This window comes from Passer domesticus, chromosome 8, assembly GCF_036417665.1.
Source record: "Passer domesticus isolate bPasDom1 chromosome 8, bPasDom1.hap1, whole genome shotgun sequence".
NCBI lineage: Eukaryota > Metazoa > Chordata > Aves > Passeriformes > Passeridae > Passer > Passer domesticus.
Genome location: NC_087481.1, coordinates 4,795,258 through 4,813,475, shown reverse-complemented (window position 1 = coordinate 4,813,475; position 18,218 = coordinate 4,795,258). Strand labels below are relative to the sequence as shown.

The window sequence follows — 18,218 nt, the reverse complement described above, 5'->3', positions numbered from 1 at the left end:
CTGGGACCTGGCAGGAATAGTCAAACTGATGGTGCGGTTGGCCGAGGATGGGGAATGGAAAGGGAGGTGGTGAGGGAGAGACCATGCCCCAGATTTTCCACCCCTTCCCTTGTGGTGACTTCTCTGCAAGTGTGGCTACATTCCCAGCTGGCATCCACAGGTGTGACATCAAGGTGTTCAGGGCTGCCACTGCCTCCACTGGCCTTGTGGATGGTATTGGAGTGTGTTTAGATCACGGTTCTCTCTCTGACCCTAAGGCACCTTACAGCCGCTCTTGATCTCCAGCACATCCCCACAAAGCCATTCTGCAGGATGGCAAAACCTGCTTTTCTCAAGCCCCTCTCTTCTGCTGCTGCTGCCCTTCCCTCCTACACTTCCCCAGCAGCCTTTCAGCCCAGATGCTGCTGCTGAGCTCTCGGGATGCTCGCTGCTCTCCAGCTCCCACACATCCATCATCTCAGGCTCACTGGCATTTAGGAAGTCCAGCAGAGCTCCTTGCCCTGCTGCTCTCTGGAAATTATCTGCCTGCCCAAGTTCCTCCAGAGCCCCCATGCCATGGCCAGGAAGGGGGTGGAGGCAGCAGGTGCATAGGCACCTTTCCTTCATATCCCATCATTTCTGGCCCAGCTAAGGATCCAAATCGGGACCTGTTCAAACTTCAGTGAAAGGGTCACTTCCTGTCAGCAAAAACATCTCAGAGTTCTACCTACAGCAAAGAAATTGAAAATTTACCACACAGGATTACCTTGGTCTCTTTACCTTATGGCCTTTTCTCTCTGAGCTCAGCTCCTGTATTTTTGCCCGGTGCTCGTCACAGCCACTGCCATTTTTCCCATTCTCCTGCTCTCCACTGCGTGTCTGACTTGGTGTGGTAGAAGGAGAGCTCTTCTGGATGGGAGGCAATGGCTTGGAGGGAAGGAGCATAGAGGGATTTGCCAGAGCAAACCTCTTGGCGAGAGGATAGCCAGTCAGGCCTGCAAAGTGGAGACAAAAATGTAACAGAGGCCACAATGCAAACCTAAAACATCTGAAGCTCCATATTTCATGGGACACATTTCCTGGAAACTTCTAAAGAGCTGGACAGGGAAGCATGGTCCTACGGGCAGACACTGGAGACAGCCCAGGGGAAAACCCTGCCCCACTTCCACAGAGGCACCCCAGGAACAGCCTGGCCTCTGGGCTGCCCTGGGACAGCAGGGAGCCCCGAGCCCTGTGCTCTCCAGCAATGGCTCAGCTGCACATGCACCCTCCTGCTCCACTCCCTGCCCCGCAGCTGAGCAGCCCTCCAGCTGCACGGGGCACTGGCAGCAGCACAGCTCATTGCAGGGCCACATGCAGGGCACAGCTGTTCCCTGGCAATGTGCACAGCCTGGCTGGGCTGCCACAAGACCCTTCCTCCCAGCAGAGCGCGGCCCAGCTCCCCCCTCACCTCTGTGTGAGCCTGAGCCATGCTCTCAAGGGAAGAAGTGAGTTATGCGAAGGCCCACTTTTATCATCAACACATCTAATAGGTATGGCACTCGATGGGAATAATTTTTAATTATTGGGAAAATTTCTTTGGTTTTCTTTTTCATGAAACTAGTGTGCGTTACATTCCTCTCAACAGTATTGAGTTAGCAAGTGTGAAGGGAAAGGTGGAAGGCTCCAAAGATAAGAGGGGAAAAAAATTCCTTCTTGAGGCTGGCCTTCTGGGAATCCCTAGGAAAGACCCACACAGCTGTGACTACTATTTCTGAAAACCACAAAGACCTCTCAGCAAGCAGGCAGGCCTTATTGGTGTTTCTGTACCACCGTAATACCATCCCCTGGGTGGGACCCCATCAGCAAGCAGAGGAAGAACAGGAAATTTTTCTGTACTGAGACCCAACATTGATGGTAAAGAAAGCAACAGGACTTGCATCTTATGGCCATGGCCAGTTTGTGGGCAGCTGTGGCCACAGTCCCTGTCCTGGCTGACAGTATGACTGATTTGGCTACTGTCAAACAGGAGAAAGCAGAGTAAACTAATGACAGAATGTTGTGATTCCATGGGCGCCCTTGCAGGATCCTCTGTAGCTGTCAGCCACCTACTCTGACAAAGAGCCAGCACTGACCACCATGGAGCAGTTTTCCCTGAAATATGGTGGGATTTGTTTTCCATTTGGCTTCAGCCTTTCAGCTCCTTCCTATCCTCACCTTTTCCTTCAGAGGTTTTTCCTTTTCCACTAAAGTCCATCTTCAAACCCGTGCTTCTGCCTGGCAGAAGGATCTGGGTTTGACTCTGGGAACACTCTCAGAGCTGACAGCGACAGGAGCTTGGTGCCCAGCCTCAGAACAAGGCCGGGTGACTCCGATCGCCAGCGCTCGGCACAGAGAGGCAGAGCCAGACGCGTCTGCTGCCGCTGCGGCCGTGCCAACCACAACCTGCACAGCCTTCACAGCCCCAGCGTGGGGCTGCCCCTTTGTGACACAACAGCCCATGGGGCTGCCCCTTTGTGATGCAATAGCCCGTGGTTCTCTCATTTCCATGGCTGCAAAACCCCACCCCAACTCCATCCCCTTCCCTTCCCAAGGGCAGCCAGCCCTGAGCCCAGCCTGGCCAGGCCTGAGGCTTTCACACTGTCTAGGAAGTAAACCCTCTCCAAAGCTACTTTTCAAGTCCTTTATTTCTGTAAATTCATTTCTGTAATTTATTTCTGTAATTCCCACTCAGATCTGGGTTGCAGCTGGTTGGTGTGGGAATTGGTTAATTTCTCTTCACATCAAACAAAGTGCTGGGACACAAAGAATGGCACCGGGCCGTGGAAGTAAAAGCAGCTTTGCACTCCCCAGTAGATGACCCCAGAATTCAGCTGGCCGATAGCTTTAGAGAACAAATTGACCATCCAAATATTCCACTTTTGCTCTGCTTCATTGTTCTAGGGGTTTATTCCCTGCTTGCTTTTTTGCATAAACACCCAAACCCAACATAAACATGATCTGCCTCAAAACATTTCTGATCTTGGCAGTTCCTGACAATTCAAACTTTTCATGATGGAAATAGCACAGGGCAGGTTATTCTCAAAAAAGTGGATAAAACTAATCCTGCTTGATTTGGCAAAACTAAGCCTGAGCCATGGGACCAGTGAGTCTGATCCCTTTTTCTGCATCTGCAATATTATTTCTTCAAGTCTCATGTCTCCTGTCTATTCAAAGAAGCTTTGCATTCTGCATCAGATGCCCCCAGTGTTCAGTGGGCCCATATCATCAGTGTATCTCTAGGGTGTAAACTGGCCATGCAAAGTTCTCCCTCATTGTGGCAGGGGTTTATTCCTGCTTGCTTTCCTGCAGACACACCCAAACCCAACATTGCAACACCTGCCTCAAAACAATTCTCATTTGGACTGTCTCTGAAAATTCAAACCTATACTCAGAGCGTTTCCCTGTCCCCAGGGCCAGGCTCCAAGGCTGGCCTCTCTCCTGCACAGAATGAAGAAGAGCTGCTGCCCTTGCCAGCGGCTCCGGGGTCTGGTGATCAGCGCTCTGAAGGCAGCTTTGTACACACCCTGCCCCCTGAGCTGAGCAGCATTCCTGGGCATTGGCACCACCTCTGCAGGCCAACATCCTCCAGGACAGCTGCAGGAACGAGATTGCAACAAGTGCTGGCTGAAGGAGTCTCCAGGCTGCGGCAGCCCTTCACCTGCTGGAATCATCTTGTGCTGCCATGGGAGAGCAAAGGGGGTGATGGGCTCTTTGAAAATGAGGGTGTCCTCCATGTGCTGCTGCTCGCTGGGCTGATACAGCTGCTGCTGCCTTCCCCCACAGCTGTGTCAGGAGCCTGCCTGGGAAAATAACACTGCCAGTGCCAGTGCCAGCCACTGATCCCTGCCATGGCCCTGCCCACAGGGCATCCTGCCCACCAAACCGCTCCAGTCAGGTGATGTCAGACAACATCAAAATACATTCGAACGATGCATTTCCCACTTTCTGGCAAAATCATGGCCATACAGTCCACGTGTTGGAGGCAGACTGCTGTTGGCAGAAGGGGGAAGCCCCAGCAGCTGCTCTCCCCATGGCTGGATGGCCATGGCAGCAGAGGCAAGCCTCCCACCATGCCCACTGCTGTAGAACCCAGTGCTTTGGAGTTGCTCCCACTCAACTCAGGCTGCTGCTACAGCAGCAGCATCACTTCACACATTTGATAACAGACTTGGAATGGCACACAGGACTTGCCCCAAGAGGTACAAAAATTTTTTTAAAGTGGAGTGGGCAGGAGAGTTAGAATAGTTTGCTCCTTTTCAATACAAGCATACCTGATTTAAGCAGGGACACTGGGCTAATCATACTGGGGACCGGTTTGTAATTCTTGTCTCTAGCAATTCCCACCAGTTTGCAAGCATTTTTCACTAAGGGGTAGATAAGATTTTACAGCACATCCATGAGCAAGTCTGAGCCTGAAGTCAATGCACAAGAAAATACTCCCAAATCTGCCACCCATGGGAAAAGGAAGCAGAAAAGCAGATGAAACAAGTGCCATTGCAGCTAAATTGCCTGTATTTATCCCATGGTCCAACCTTCCTGTACAAAAGCACCTCAGTTTAAACACACAGCTTAAGATCAAGGAATAAAAGTGCTTTGAGAACATTTAAAGCCTGATTCCTATTACTTTCAAGGAGAGGTCAATGCTAAATTCCTTAAAAACACAAATGCAGGTCTATTTGGGACTGCATCCTTCAAAAGCACAAATGGAGGTTTAGAATTGCAGAACTTTTTCCATTGGAAAAGACCTTTAAGATCATAGAGTCCTTCCCATAATCTGAGACTGCTGACACTGCCAAGGCCACCCCTAAAGCCTATCCCAGGACGGGATGCTATTGGCATTCTTGGCCACCTGGGCACCCTGGCTCTCAGCCACTGCCAACCAGCACCCCCAGGTGCTCTTCTGCTGGGCGGCTTCCCAGCCACTCTGCCCCCAGCCTGTAGCCATCCATAGGGGTGCTGTGGCCCCAGGGGAGGACGGGCACTTCACCTTGTTGAACCTCACGCAAGTGGCCTCAGCCCATGATCCAGCCTGTCCAGATCCCTCTGGCAGATCAGCACTCCCACCCAGCTTGGCATTGTCTGTAAACTGCCTGAGGTGCCCTTGATCCTCTCTTTCCCATCGTTGGCAAAGATGAGAAACACAACTGGACCTATGTGCTGAGCCCTGGGGAACACCACCTGTGACCAGGCACCAGCTGGATTTAATTCCATTGAATTCCACCCCTCCCTGGGCCTGGCCATCCTGACAGTTTTTACCCAGGGAAGAGTGCACTTAGGTCTTCAGTCTTTTCCTCATTCTTTGTTCTGTGTTTCCACCCACATGAAGGAAAAGACAGAGATTCTCCTTAAAAAAAAAAATTAAATAAACCAAAAGGAGAATGTGAGACTAGGATCTGCCAGCCTAGAGATTATGGGAGTGCAGCTTGCTTGATGTGCCAGTGTCTCACCACATCCTTTCCTCACTGCACATCTCCTCTTCCTCTTTTGCCACATTTTCTTTCTGTCATTAGTGCTGCTCTTTGTTACTTGGCATTACAACAGGGCCACACATTGACATGTTTGGGGGACAATGGAACCAAAAGATCCTGTATAGTCAAAAGTTTTCTACCTGGATATGTTGTGTGCTCTCAGAAGGCCTGAGCAAAGAAACCAAGGGAAGTGTGCCCAAATGCCAAAGCTTTGCTCCTTTGCAATCTCACACAGATCTGGCTCACAGGTGACTTCAGGCACAATTTCATAGGTAAGAAGAGGATGTGTATTTCACTGGGAAAAGATGCCCTGCTTTGGAATAGTCATCTGTATGTAGATTTACCCAGGACAGCAGTCCAACAGTGTGTTTTGCAACTTGCTTGCCAAGGGATGAGTGGGCTGTGAGGCCAATAACAATTGACAAGGGTTCCTCAAGTCTATTGCCACTGCAGCCTGGGTGCCCTTCTGCCCAGGGCTATGGGATCATTTGTTCCCATGGACTGGTGCTTGCCAGGGTAATGAATTCCTGCATAGCTAGAAAAAGCAATTCTGGATTACACTCCAGCTCTTGGTGGGCTGCATGATCATTGACAATGCTGCCTTTCCAGAAATTATTCTACAGTTTCCTTTCATAGTCATTTGAAGATTTAAACTTCACATTTCAATTTGTTTTGCCTTCTGAGCCCAGTGCAAACTGTAACCTTTTGACAGCAAAGTCCTCATGGCTGCCAGCTTCTGATGTTCTAGAAGAAACTGCATGTGAATGTGTTAATTGAGTTTTCTGAAGGAAAACTCTGTCTGACTCTGTGTCACGTGGCTGCATGTGTTGGCATAGCTATGGGTCTAGTCCTGGTCTAGTAAAGCCCAGGCAGGCTGGCATGTTGCAGGGAAAACAAGTCCACAAGCTTATGGGGTTGCCATCACCAGCAGAGCAGATGTGTCCTTTGGGGATTTCTCTGGAGACAAAATTAGGGGCCTGCTCCATGCCACAGTATGGATCTCTTAGATCCTTAGATCTTTCTAAACTATCCTAAAAAAGGCAGTGAAACTTCACATACCCTTGCATAGTCACTGTTTGGATAGGGGCATTTTTGTCCCTCCTCAAAGGCATTGCTCTTGCACACCAGAAACATGAACATCCACCAACAGGAATGATGCATGGCCCTCCTGCTGCTGCTTCAGAGCTCTGGGAAGTGCAGACCTGGGTATTGCCAATGGGAACACTTAATTAGCATTTCATGCTCCTTCAAGATGCCCAGATCTCAGGGCTTTTAGTTTCAAAGCAGCCACTGTACTTGCTCTAGGGAAGAACAGTAAATGGGAAACAGGGATTGCCAGCCTTACAGGGGTGTGGGGAAAACCTGGAGTGTCTGCGTCAAAAGATGAATGGGAAGAGTGCAATTGCCAAAGCCAAAGCTTCGTTAGGATAGCAGGGTCAGTTCTTTACTGCCTGCTTGCATGGAAATCATTTCAGAACCTCCTTTTTGTATCTCGTGCAGAAAAGGAGATCTTAATAATACCATGCTACTTAAAAACACATTGTGATGCAGATCTGTAGTGATTCACAATGAAGCAGATGGCCTGCTTTGTCACTGCCAGCCCTGGTGACCCTGCAAGAGACCGTAGGGTATGCCGTGCCTCTTTTATATCCAAGCAAAGCTTGAGTTTGCTTATTAGTGTGGAATAAATACAAGGGTAATAAAATGGACAATTAAACTGGTGACTTTGGAGGATATGCTCATGCTTTCACACGTCAGACCTGTACCTCAGGCTCCCAAGGCTTGTTACTCATCATGAAATATTTCAATAAAAAAACACAGCTCCTGTGTTACATCTGAATACAATTGGATCAGTTCATCAAGAATTCTGCTGGCAAGAACAAGACAAAAGCCGTCTGACACTCACTTGCAGCTGTCCTGGATTCCTGCAGCCCTTTGTGAAACGCTGCTGTAGGCAGAGTGTTTGGAGTTGGTTTGGGCCTTTATGAGAGATCTGTGTAACAGCATGCTGGGCTCTCCTGGCAGAAAACTGTCCAAGCCCAGGGACATGGTGCCGGCAGGAGTGGAGCAGCCCCGCTCCCAGCCCGAGAGCGTGAGCTGAGCCACGCCGGGGAGAAAAGACACCGAGGGGCTCCAGCCCAGCTGCTTCACCTGCCGTGACCGCTCCACAGAGCTCTGCCTCTGGGAGAAAGTCGACGCTGGACAAGCATGGAGCTTTCATCTGCTGCTGGAGCTGCTCCGTGACAGCTCCCGTTCTTCCTGAGGGAGAACCCAGCACCACCTTGTAACGCGTGTCCTGGGGGGATTTTCCTCCGGCATTCTGGGTCTTTGTCCCAGCAGGGGGACGGTGAGGTCTGGCAGTTTGATATCTAGAACTCACTGGCCTTTTTGCTTGTTTTTCAGCTATTCCATTTGTTAATAAACTGTTGCAAATTTTTTCCACTTTCATCTATTAGTATTCATTTCCTGTTACTGGAAGGGGATTGTTGGAACACTTTAGAGGAGACGACTCATTGCAGAGTGTCCTGTATTAAGTTCTCCCAAACTGTGTGAGACACATGGCTTCACACAGGAGCAGCCCCAAGGCTGCTGAGGGGAAGGCACAGAGGAAGACAAACCCAGTATTTCTGAGGGGAATTCCTTGACACCAAACCAACCTGAGTTGTCCAACAGCTGACCTGACATTTTGAGACATGGGCCAAAGGGGAAAGCTTGCAGTGTGTTTGGTCCAGGCCGGGTCATGCTCAATGCAAAGGTGTGTCAGTGCACTTGCCTCCTTCTCTCCTCATTGTGTCCAGCACACACAGGAGCCCAGAGCTCCTGCAGAAACCATCACAGAACTCAGTGGGAGCAACTTGTGTCCAGTGCTCACACAGAGCTGTGTCCAACAAAACACCTCATTGGAATGAGGAACTGTTCCAGCTCTTTTAGGAGCTAAGGAGGTTTGGCCTTCAGATCAGCTCCTTCCCAGCTCTTGATTTGCTGCCCTGGCTGAGCTGCTGCTTGTGGCAGCACTTGTTGCACAGCTGCCAGCCCTGCTCTGCTGGCCAGCAGCCACTGCAGGAGCTTGTGCCAGTGACATCGAACCTTTCAGATCTTCCTCAGGAAAGCTCCGGGCAGAACTTGTCAAAAGAGCATTGCCTGGGCCATGCCTTTGACATTAAATCTCTCCTCTGTGCTTGGTGCCACACACAGTAAATATCTGAGGAAGCAAGTTTTCTGCTCCAGAAATTTCTTAAATCAATCAGTTAAACTGTAACAGAACACAATCTGGGATGTGTAATCTCACTTTAATTCATTGTGCAGAAAGCTTCAGAGAGCTGTGTGACCTAAATGACCTTGTGTTGAGAGCTTTGTAACAAGCTGGCTCCAAGCTAAAGCTCACAGTGAGATTAATTTGACCAAGATAGAAAATGAGGGAGTTGCTATCCCAATTAAACTGTGTCCTTGGCCCACGGATGAAGTAATGCACAGACACAGGTGGTGGAGCAAATAGCCTGGGAAAGTGGAATAGTTATACTAAAAACAGCACGTAGTTAGCTGATAGCTAGTTAGCCAATGGTGAGCTGGGATTTTGCACTATGCATGAGCTAATTAAAAGGTGTATAATAATTGGTGATTCGGGAATAAAGACGAGACTTGTCGATCATCATATGGTGAGCAAGTCTTCCTTCTCCATCAACCTTGCCACCAAGAACTCAGAAAAATGGGAGAGATGGAATCAGTAGCACAAGGATCTGCATTGTGATTCTCCCACAGGCCTGAGGACACGGCCCACTTCCACTGGGCCATGCCTTTTTACCCTACATCAAAACCTCGTGCTTCAGATTGTGGTGGTGAATGGCCCCGGCCTTGTCCGGCCACACGGTGACCTGAGAAACGCTTGTCAGGCCTGGGCCTTGCTGAGCAGCCCCTGGGCCCAGCTCCTCTTGAGCTTCCCAGAGACACTGAGCGCTGCCAGGCACTTGTGCTGTCTGACGAGCTCCTGGGGTGTCCTGTGAACTGCCTTGGAAACCGCTTTTCCTGCCTCAAAGGCATGACATCCTCCTTCTCCCACTCTCAGAGCCAGGCTGCTGACCCACGGGGCGGCCACGATGAAGCGTTGATGGCTGAGGCCCCTCGCCTGTGGCCCATGAACAGCACTCCCAAAGGAGGCCCTTGGGGCTCTCCTGGAGCCCAGAGGTGCCAGCAGCAACCTCCCTCTGAGTGGGGCCTCGCAGAGCCAGCGCGCTCTCAAGCTTGCTGCACTGGCAGCATGACTGAGCAGCCATGGATCCTGGGCCAAGAGCCCACTCCTGGAGGCTCCAGTTTAACCACTGCTCAGCTCCAGTGCTGTTAAGCTTTTAGGCCATATTCCTTTTGATCCTTGTCCTTTCTGTCCCTTTCTCAAACACACCTCAACACACACACACACACACACACACACACACACAATTCTCAGAATGTTTCTCATTTGATTGACTGAATTTTGTTTCTTGCTTTTTTTCCCCATGTTGTTCCTTAACCAAGCAGTAAGTAATAATGTGAATGTTAATAATTAATTTTCTTGAGCTGTTGCTTAATATTCTATCTGGCTTTTACTGAACCTTGCCTGAGAATTTTTAAGCAATCTCAGACACTTGTTCATACCAAGCCTTGGGAGCATGATGTGCAGGATTGACACTGGAAAGCAAGAGAGTCATTCAAGAGGGATCAGTTTAACTGTCCATTTTATTACTCTTCTATTTATTTCACTCTAATAAGCCAAGCCAAGCTTTTCTTGGAGGCAGAATGTGTGTGGGAGGCACTACAATATTATCCCATAGCTCTGGGCTGAATGGCACCCAGACTTGGGCTGCACAAGCTGGGGAAAAAGATGTTCCTGGCTTGAACTTCCTTCCTATCCTCTCAACAACTGAAAACAAAATTATAAAACAATAAACTATAAGTACAATGAAATAAATTATAATAAAAATGAAATATTTTTTCTTATGATACTCCAATGATTCAAGTCAAAACAACAATAACTATTACTATAATATTACCAATAAATATAAACAAATTATATACTAAGAAATACCTTCTGAAAGTTTTAATGCAATAACTAATATACTTTAGATTAAAAATATCTAAAAAAACTAACATACAGTCTAACACGCCTTAGTAAAACAATTCATATTACAAACATACTAAACACAAAACCAAGCACCACTAGAATTTCTCCTACATTTTAACCAAACAATTAAACTTTAATAACACCCTTAAGTACTCTAAAACAATTCAAATTATTTTTTAAAATTTAATTGTAGGTGAGTGCTATATTTGGATATTGGTTTTTGGATTGTTTGGGTTAGATGATTTAAAAAATGGGATTTTTACAGCAAATTTAATCAGCTGAGAAGGCGGCACTCTGCAAACAGAACTGACTGAAAATTAATGGGACAGAAATCAGTAACTCTGAAAGTTTTATTTGCTGTCAAATACATCCCACCCAGCCAGCCCCACACAATCCCCGTCCCACCGCTCCCAAATGGAGTGGGAATTGGGATCCCACCGCTCCCAATTGGGATCCCACTGCTCCCAATTCCCTTCCAACCCCATCTCATCCTGCTGGCTGTGGAATGGAGTGAGTTTGGCCTGGGATTGAGTTTTTTTGAGGAGGGAACAAGCAATTTGAGGAGGGATTGAGCCTTTATGGGTTAAAATTCAGTTGTTTTCAGTGGGATTTGAGTGGTTTTGAGGTGACAGATCCATCCCTCTTGGCTTTTGAAGCGCAAAGAGAGGAAGAACAGAAAAAAATCAAGGCCAAACCAAAAGGAGAAGCAACCAGGTGTATTCCCAGCATGGATCACAGGGAATGTGGGTCACCAGGGCTGTGCCCAGCGTGGGTCCTGCAGTGGGGGATGGAGCTGGAGCAGCGCACAAAGCTCTTCCTGCACTCGGGGCACTCGCAGGGCTTCCCTCACCGGTGCCTCCGTTGGTGTTGGGTCAATGTAGAGCTGCTGGAGAAGCTCTTCCCACACTGGGGACACTCGTAGGGCCTCTCCACAGTGTGGATGCGCCGGTGGGTGACGAGGGTGGAGTTGCGCTTGAATCCCTTCCCACAGTCGGGGCAGCAGAAGGGCCTCTCCTCTGTGTGACTCTGATAGTGCTGGAGGAGATCAGAGCTAATCCGAAACCCCTTCCCACACTCGGAACACTCGTAGGGCCTCTCCCCAGTGTGGATCTTCTGGTGCACGATCAGGTTGGCGCGATGTCCGAATCTCTTCCCACACTCCCCACACTCGTAGGGCCATTCCCCAGTGTGGGTCCTCTGGTGCTGGATCAGGGTGGAGCTCTGCCTGAGGCTCTTCCCACATTCCTCACACTCGTAGGGCCTCTCCCCAGTGTGGATGAGCCGGTGCCTGACAAGATGGGCGTTCCGCCTGAAGCCCTGCCCGCAGTCGGGGCAGCGGAAGGGCCTCTCCTCTGTGTGCGTGCGCTGGTGCAGGAGGAGACCGGAGCTGCTCTGAAACCTCTTCCTGCACTGACCACACTCGTAGGGCCGTTCCCCAGTGTGGCTCCTCTGGTGCACAATCAGGCTGGAGCTCCTCCTGAAGCTCTTCCCACACTCCAAGCACTTGTGAGGCTTCTCCCCATCATGGAGCTGCTCATGGACCACCAGCTCCGAGCTCTGGCTCCATCTCCGGCCGCCTTCCCAGCCCAGGCTGGCTCTTTCCTCCTCAGATCCCCGTGATCTGCGTTTGCAGCCCTTCCGCGTGTGGCATCTCCGGGGCTTTTCCTTCCCGTTGGGTTCCTGCACCATGGAGCCGCTCAAAATGGCCTCTGCCATGAGGTTCTGCTGTGCTGGGCTGGGAGATGGAGCAGGAGAGAGGGAGAAAGGGGCACTGACTTCCTCCTCACCTGCCTCAGTGTCCCAGGGCATCTTGCTCTTCCTCACAGCCTCCCTGGGGTTGGAAATGGGAAATCCTGGTTTGGGGAAAAGAAGGGATGGGCACGTTGAGTTTGAAGGTCCCTCTGCCCAAGTCCATCTCTACAAGTCACCAGCAACCAAGGCTGCAGAAAAAGCTCCCAAACACCAAGATTCAGTGCTGAAAAACCCACCCCAGGAATTCCCCGGCCCTGCTCCCTCCTCTCTGGTGTTCAGGGGCTCCCCTGTCCCAGCTGCTGGGGTCAAGCTTGCATTGGGGGTCCCCCTTCTCCTCGGTGCCCACCCTCCCCAGGCTGCTGGCAGTCCCAGCAATCCCAAAAGCTGCCCCCTCTTCGCTCTGCCCATTCAGGGGTGCCGGGGCTTTTTGGGCTCCCTTTTGGGCTCCCTTCTCCCCTCATGCTCTGCTCTGGGCTGCAGGGGCTCCAAGGAGTCCCCCCTGCCCCTCTCCAGGCTCTGCAGGCTCCCGCCAATGGCGGCGCTCCCCCCTCTCTGGGCTCCCCACTTTGGGCTCCTGGGGGACACAGGGCTCTGCTCCTCCAGGCTGCCTCTGCTGCCACCGCCACCGCCACCCCCCGATGTTCCCCCGAGGGGCCTTTTCCGCTCAGCCTTGCACTTACCCATTCTCCAAACATCCCCCCAAAAAAATCCCAGCCCAGGGACCCCCGGGATATCTGGGCCGAGCTCCCCCTCCCCGCTCACCTGCGCCATGGGGGGCGATGATCCCACAGGTGGGGGCTGCGAATGCACGGAGGGCTCCACCGCGTGCTTCCTGCTGCTCAGCCTTGATCTGCCTCTGTCCCTCCTCTTCCTCTTCCTGCCCCTTCTCCTATTCCATCCCCCCGCCTCCTCCTAATCCTTCTCCTCCCTCACCACACCTCCTTCTCCTTCTGTGACTGCTCTCTCTCTGCCTTCCCCCTCCTCTTCCATCTCCCCTCCCACCCTCCTCCTCCCTACTCCCACCTCTTTCTCCTTCATCCCTCCCTTCCCTCCCTCCTCCTCCTCCCGCAGCAGCAGCGACGCCCTCGCTGCCCCGTTCCCGGAGCCCTCGCAGCCCGCGGCAGGAGCGGGGCTGGAGCCGGCACAGCTCGGCACGGGCAGCGCGGGGCTCTCGGCTGCTCCCGGCCGCTGCGGATCAGGGGGGAAGCCGGCCCGGGCAAAAGGAGAGGCAAACTGCGACAACTGGGGGCCCCACATCCAAACTGGGCCCTGCTGGGGAGCCTGCCTGGGCTCTGCCAGCCCTTGGGGCTCCTCTCAGCACAGCCGGGACGGGGGAACGCACAGAGGGCTGCGGGATCCCAGCGCTGGCAGCACTGCCAGGGACTGGGCTCTGCTGGCATCATACTGGGATCATACTGGGAGTGACTGGGACTGTACTGGGTTTGTTCTGGGATCATACTGGAATCACACTTGGACTGTACTGGCTTTGTACTGATACCATTATGGGATCATACTGGGAGTGAGCAGGAGCCTGCAGAGGCAATTGAGACCATGTTAGGGGCAAATGGGATCTACTGGGAGTGACTGGGATTATGCTGAGGGTGACTGGGAGCAGCTGGGAGCAACTGGGATCATGACAGGAGCAACTGGGAGTGGCTGGCTGCATGCAGGGAGGGATTGGAAACAACTGGGCTTATACTGGGATCAACTGGGATCACGCTGGAGGTGACTGGGATCATCCTGGCAGTGAGGGCCACTGCACTGAGGCTGACTGGGAGTGCTTGGCAGCAAATGGGATCATACTGGGGAATAATGGGAGGGACTGGGAACATGCTGGAGGGAACAGGGATGCACTGGGAGATACTGGGAGTGACTGGAACCAAAGGGAGGGTGAAAGAGAGCCACTGGAACCATGTGGAGCACAACTGGTTCATACTGGCAGGGACTGGGAGCACACTGGGCTCATCTCTGGATCATACTGGGAGGGACTGGAGCAATACTGGGAGAATCTGAGAGCGACTGGGAACACACCCTGCACATCATCCCCATACTGGGCCTGACTGGGAGCAACTGGGATTATACTGGGAGCACACTGGGAGGGCTGGCATGTGACTGGGATCCAACTGGAGCTTACTGGGATCATATTGGGGTTGAAAGGGAGCGACTGGGATCACACTTTGGGCTACTGGGAGCACCTGAGAGAAACTGGGATCATGCTGCAAGCAAACTGGAGGAACTGGGCAGGACTGGATGCATGCTGGAGGCAGCTGGGATATTCTGGGCATGACTGGGGGATCACACTGGGAGAGCTGACACCTTCCTGGGGCCACTGGCAGTGCCTGGAAATGACTGCAGACATGCTGGGACAAGGTGGGAAATGTTGGGGGGTTTTGTGGATTTTGGGGGGTTTAGATTTTGGAGGTTTTATTGGTGCTTTGGGGGGGGGGTGTTTTTTCTGGGGGTGTTTGGGGGTTTATTGAATATTTTGTTTTGGGGTTTTTTTTTTTGGCATTTTGGGAGGTTTTCCTGGGATTTTGTTGGGGGTTTTCACGATTCTCATAAATTCTGGGAGTTTTATTGGGATTTTTATGAGATTTTGAGGTATTTATTGGAATTGTGGAGGCATCTAGTGGGATTTATTTGGGGTTTGGGTTTTTTGGCAGTTTGGGTTTTTTTGGGAGTTTTGGTGGGATTTAGGGGAGTTTTGTGGGGTTTTTTGGCAATTTGGGTTTTTTTGGGAGTTTTGGTGGGATTTAGGGGAGTTTTGTGGGGTTTTTTGGGTGTTGCTCTGATTTCTCTGGGTCTTAGGGGAGATTTTACAAGATTTTTTAGGGGACATTTTTGGGGTTTCATCGGGATGTTGGGGGTTATTGGGATTTCAAAAGATTTTGTGGGCTTTTATTGGGATTCTAGGGTGTTCTAATAGGATTTTGTGAGATTTATTTCAGATTTCATGAGTTTTATTGGGACTTTTGGGGCTTTTAAGGAGATTTTGATGCCTCTCAGCCCTTCCGCAAACCCTGGGACAACCCCAAAGGCCCCAGACGCCCAAATGCCCCACAAAATCTACTAAAAATCCCAACTTCCTCAACAAATTACAATAAGATCCTCCAAAACCCCAGAGAATCACACAAAAAATCCCTGTGAAATCCACCAAAACTCAAAAAAACTCCCCAAAATTTCACTAAACCTCCTCAAAAATCAACCCCCCCCAACCCCAATAAAATCCCCCAAAATCCAAAACTCCCCAAATCCACAAAACCCCCAAAATCCCATAACCCCCCAAAACCCAATAATTCTCTCCAAAACCCCAATAATACCCCTCCATCAAATCCCTCCAAAGTTCTAAAAAAAGGCCTCCCAAAATCCCCAAAAACCCTCCCAAAAATGCCCCCCAAAATCCTCCCAGACTCTCTGGGGCCGTCCTAGATCAGGGGCACCGGCCGGTGGAACAGGAGCCACCTCAGGGGCCCTCGGAGCTCTGTGGGGAGGGGGCACCATGGGAGACCCCCAGAAACGGGAGGGGGGGGCTGGGAACCCCCAGGATCCCCAAATCTCCCCCGGGAACCCCAAATCCCCCTGAAAAGCCCCCAAGGTTGGCCCAGGACCACCCTGGAACCCCAAAGTCCCCCCAGCACCCCCAGGACCCCCCTCGAGACCCCTCTCGGGACCCCTCCCCACCCCCAGATCCCCCCACAGTGCCCCAGGACCCCTCCCCAGACCCTCCCTGACACCTCACGATCCCCCAGCCAAGACCCCTCCCCAGACCCCGCCCCACACCCCGGAACCCTCCCCAAAGCCCCCCCAGACCCCCCGGACCCTCCCACGCCCCCCCGATCCCCTCTCAGCCCCTCCCGGCCCTGTCCCGGCCGCCTCAGCAGCTCCCGGAGCGCTCCGGCCGCTCCCAGCGCCGCCCCCGCTCTCTGCAGCGCCCGGCACCGCCACCGCCGCTGCGGCTCGCCTCTGATTGGCTGCAGCGGCGCGGGGAGGCGGGCGCTGCTGAGGGGAGCCACGCCCTCATTGGTTGGTTCGGGGCGGGGCGCGCCGCTATTGGCTGGGGAGCCCGTGCAGGCGGCGGAGGCGGGAGATTCAGAGGCGAGCGCGGCTGAGGAGGGCGCTGAGGGGAAACTGGGGGGGTTTGGGGCGGTCTGAGGAGAAATTGGGGATTTGGGGGAGATAGACGGGAAATAGGGGGGTGTGCGGCGGGTTTGGGGGGAGTGAGGGACTCTGAGGGGGCTTTGGTGGGTCTGAGGGGGCTTTAGGGATCTTTGGGGGCAGCTTGAGAGGGTCTGGAGTGTTCTCAGGTGGGTTTAGGGGGATCTGAGGGGAATTGGGAGGGTCTGAGGGGATTTTGGGGGGTTGTGAGAGGAGCTGGGGGGATCTGGGAGGTTCTGAGGTGCATCTGGGGGGCTTTAGCAGAGTGTGAGGGGATTTCCCAGGGTTTGGGGGGGATTGAGGGGGCTGAGGGGGATTTGGGGCAGTCTGATGGATTTGAGGGGGGTCTCAGGTGGGTGTGGGGTCAATTTTGTGGGGAACTGGGGGGTCTGAGGCTCCCGGGAAGGTTTTGGGGGTCCAGAGTGATCCTGGGCCAACCTTGGGGGGGTTTGGGGCTCCCAGAGGGGTCCCGAGGGAGATTTGGGGGTCCCGGCGGGTCCCAGGCCCCCCCTGAACCGGGGTCTGGGGGTTTCGGGGCGAGGGGGCACAACAGGGGTTCCACCCCCCCCCTCCCGTTTCTGGGGGTCTCCCATGGTGCCCCCTCCCCACAGAGCTCCGAGGGCCCCTGAGGTGGCTCCTGTTCCACCGGCCGGTGCCCCTGATCCAGGACGGCCCCAGAGAGTCTGGGGGGATTTTGGGGGGCATTTTTGGGATTTGGGGCATTTTTGATGCAATTTTCTGAGGGTTTTTGGGGATTATCTTGGGGCTTTTTTAAGGCTTTATTGGGTATTTGATGGAAGTGTAGGGGGAATTATAGAGGTTTTGGAGACAATTATTGGGTTTTTGGGGGGTTATGGGGTTTTGTGGATTTGGGGAGTTTTGGATTTTGAGAGATTTTATTTGGGTTGGGGGGTTGATTTTTGAGGGGGTTTAGTGAAATTTTGGGGAGGGTTTTTGAGTTTTGGTGTGTTTCACTGGGATTTTGTGGGATTCTCTGGGGTTTTGGAGGATCTTATTGTAATTTCTTGAGAAATTTGGGATTTTTAGTGGAATTTGTGTGGCATTTGGGCGTCTGGGGCCTTTGGGGTTGTCCCAGGGTTTGTGGAAGCGCTGAGATGCATCAAAATCTCCTTAAAAGCCCCAAAAGTCCCAATGAAACTCATGAAATCCGAAATAAATCTCACAAAATCCCATTAGAACACCCTAGAATCCCAATAAAAGCCCATGAAGTCTTTTGAAATCCCAATAACCCCCAACATCCCGATGAAACCCCAAAAATGTCCCCTAAAAAATCTTGTAAAATCTCCCCTAAGACCCAAAGAAATCAGAGCAACACCCCAAAAACCCCACAAAACTCCCCTAAATCCCACCAAAACTCCCAAAAAAACCCAAATTGCCAAAAAAACCCAAACCCCAAATAAATCCCACTAGATGCCTCCACAATTCCAATAAATACCTCAAAATCTCCTAAAAATCCCAATAAAACTCCCAGAATTTATGAGAATCGTGAAAACCCCCAACAAAATCCCAGTAAAACCTCCCAAAATGCAAAAAAAAAAAAAAAAACAACAAAACAAAATTTTCAATAAACCCCCAAACATCCCCAGTACAACACCCCCCCCCCAAAGCACCAATTAAACCCCCAAAATCCAAACCCCCCAAAATCCACAAAACCCCCCAACATTTCCCACCTTGTCCCAGCATGTCTGCAGTCATTTCCAGGCGCTGCCAGGGGCCCCAGGAAGGTG

General features: G+C 51.8%; 1 protein-coding gene across 1 annotated transcript in view; it reads right to left on the bottom strand.

The window, feature by feature from the left end:
- The window catches only part of LOC135305610 (zinc finger protein 850-like), a 179,042-nt gene that overhangs the window by 56,152 nt on the left and 104,672 nt on the right, over positions 1 to 18,218 (bottom strand). The window contains 1 exon segment of the mRNA XM_064429346.1: positions 11,385 to 12,124. Within this exon segment, the coding sequence (XP_064285416.1) occupies positions 11,385 to 12,124 (740 nt within the window).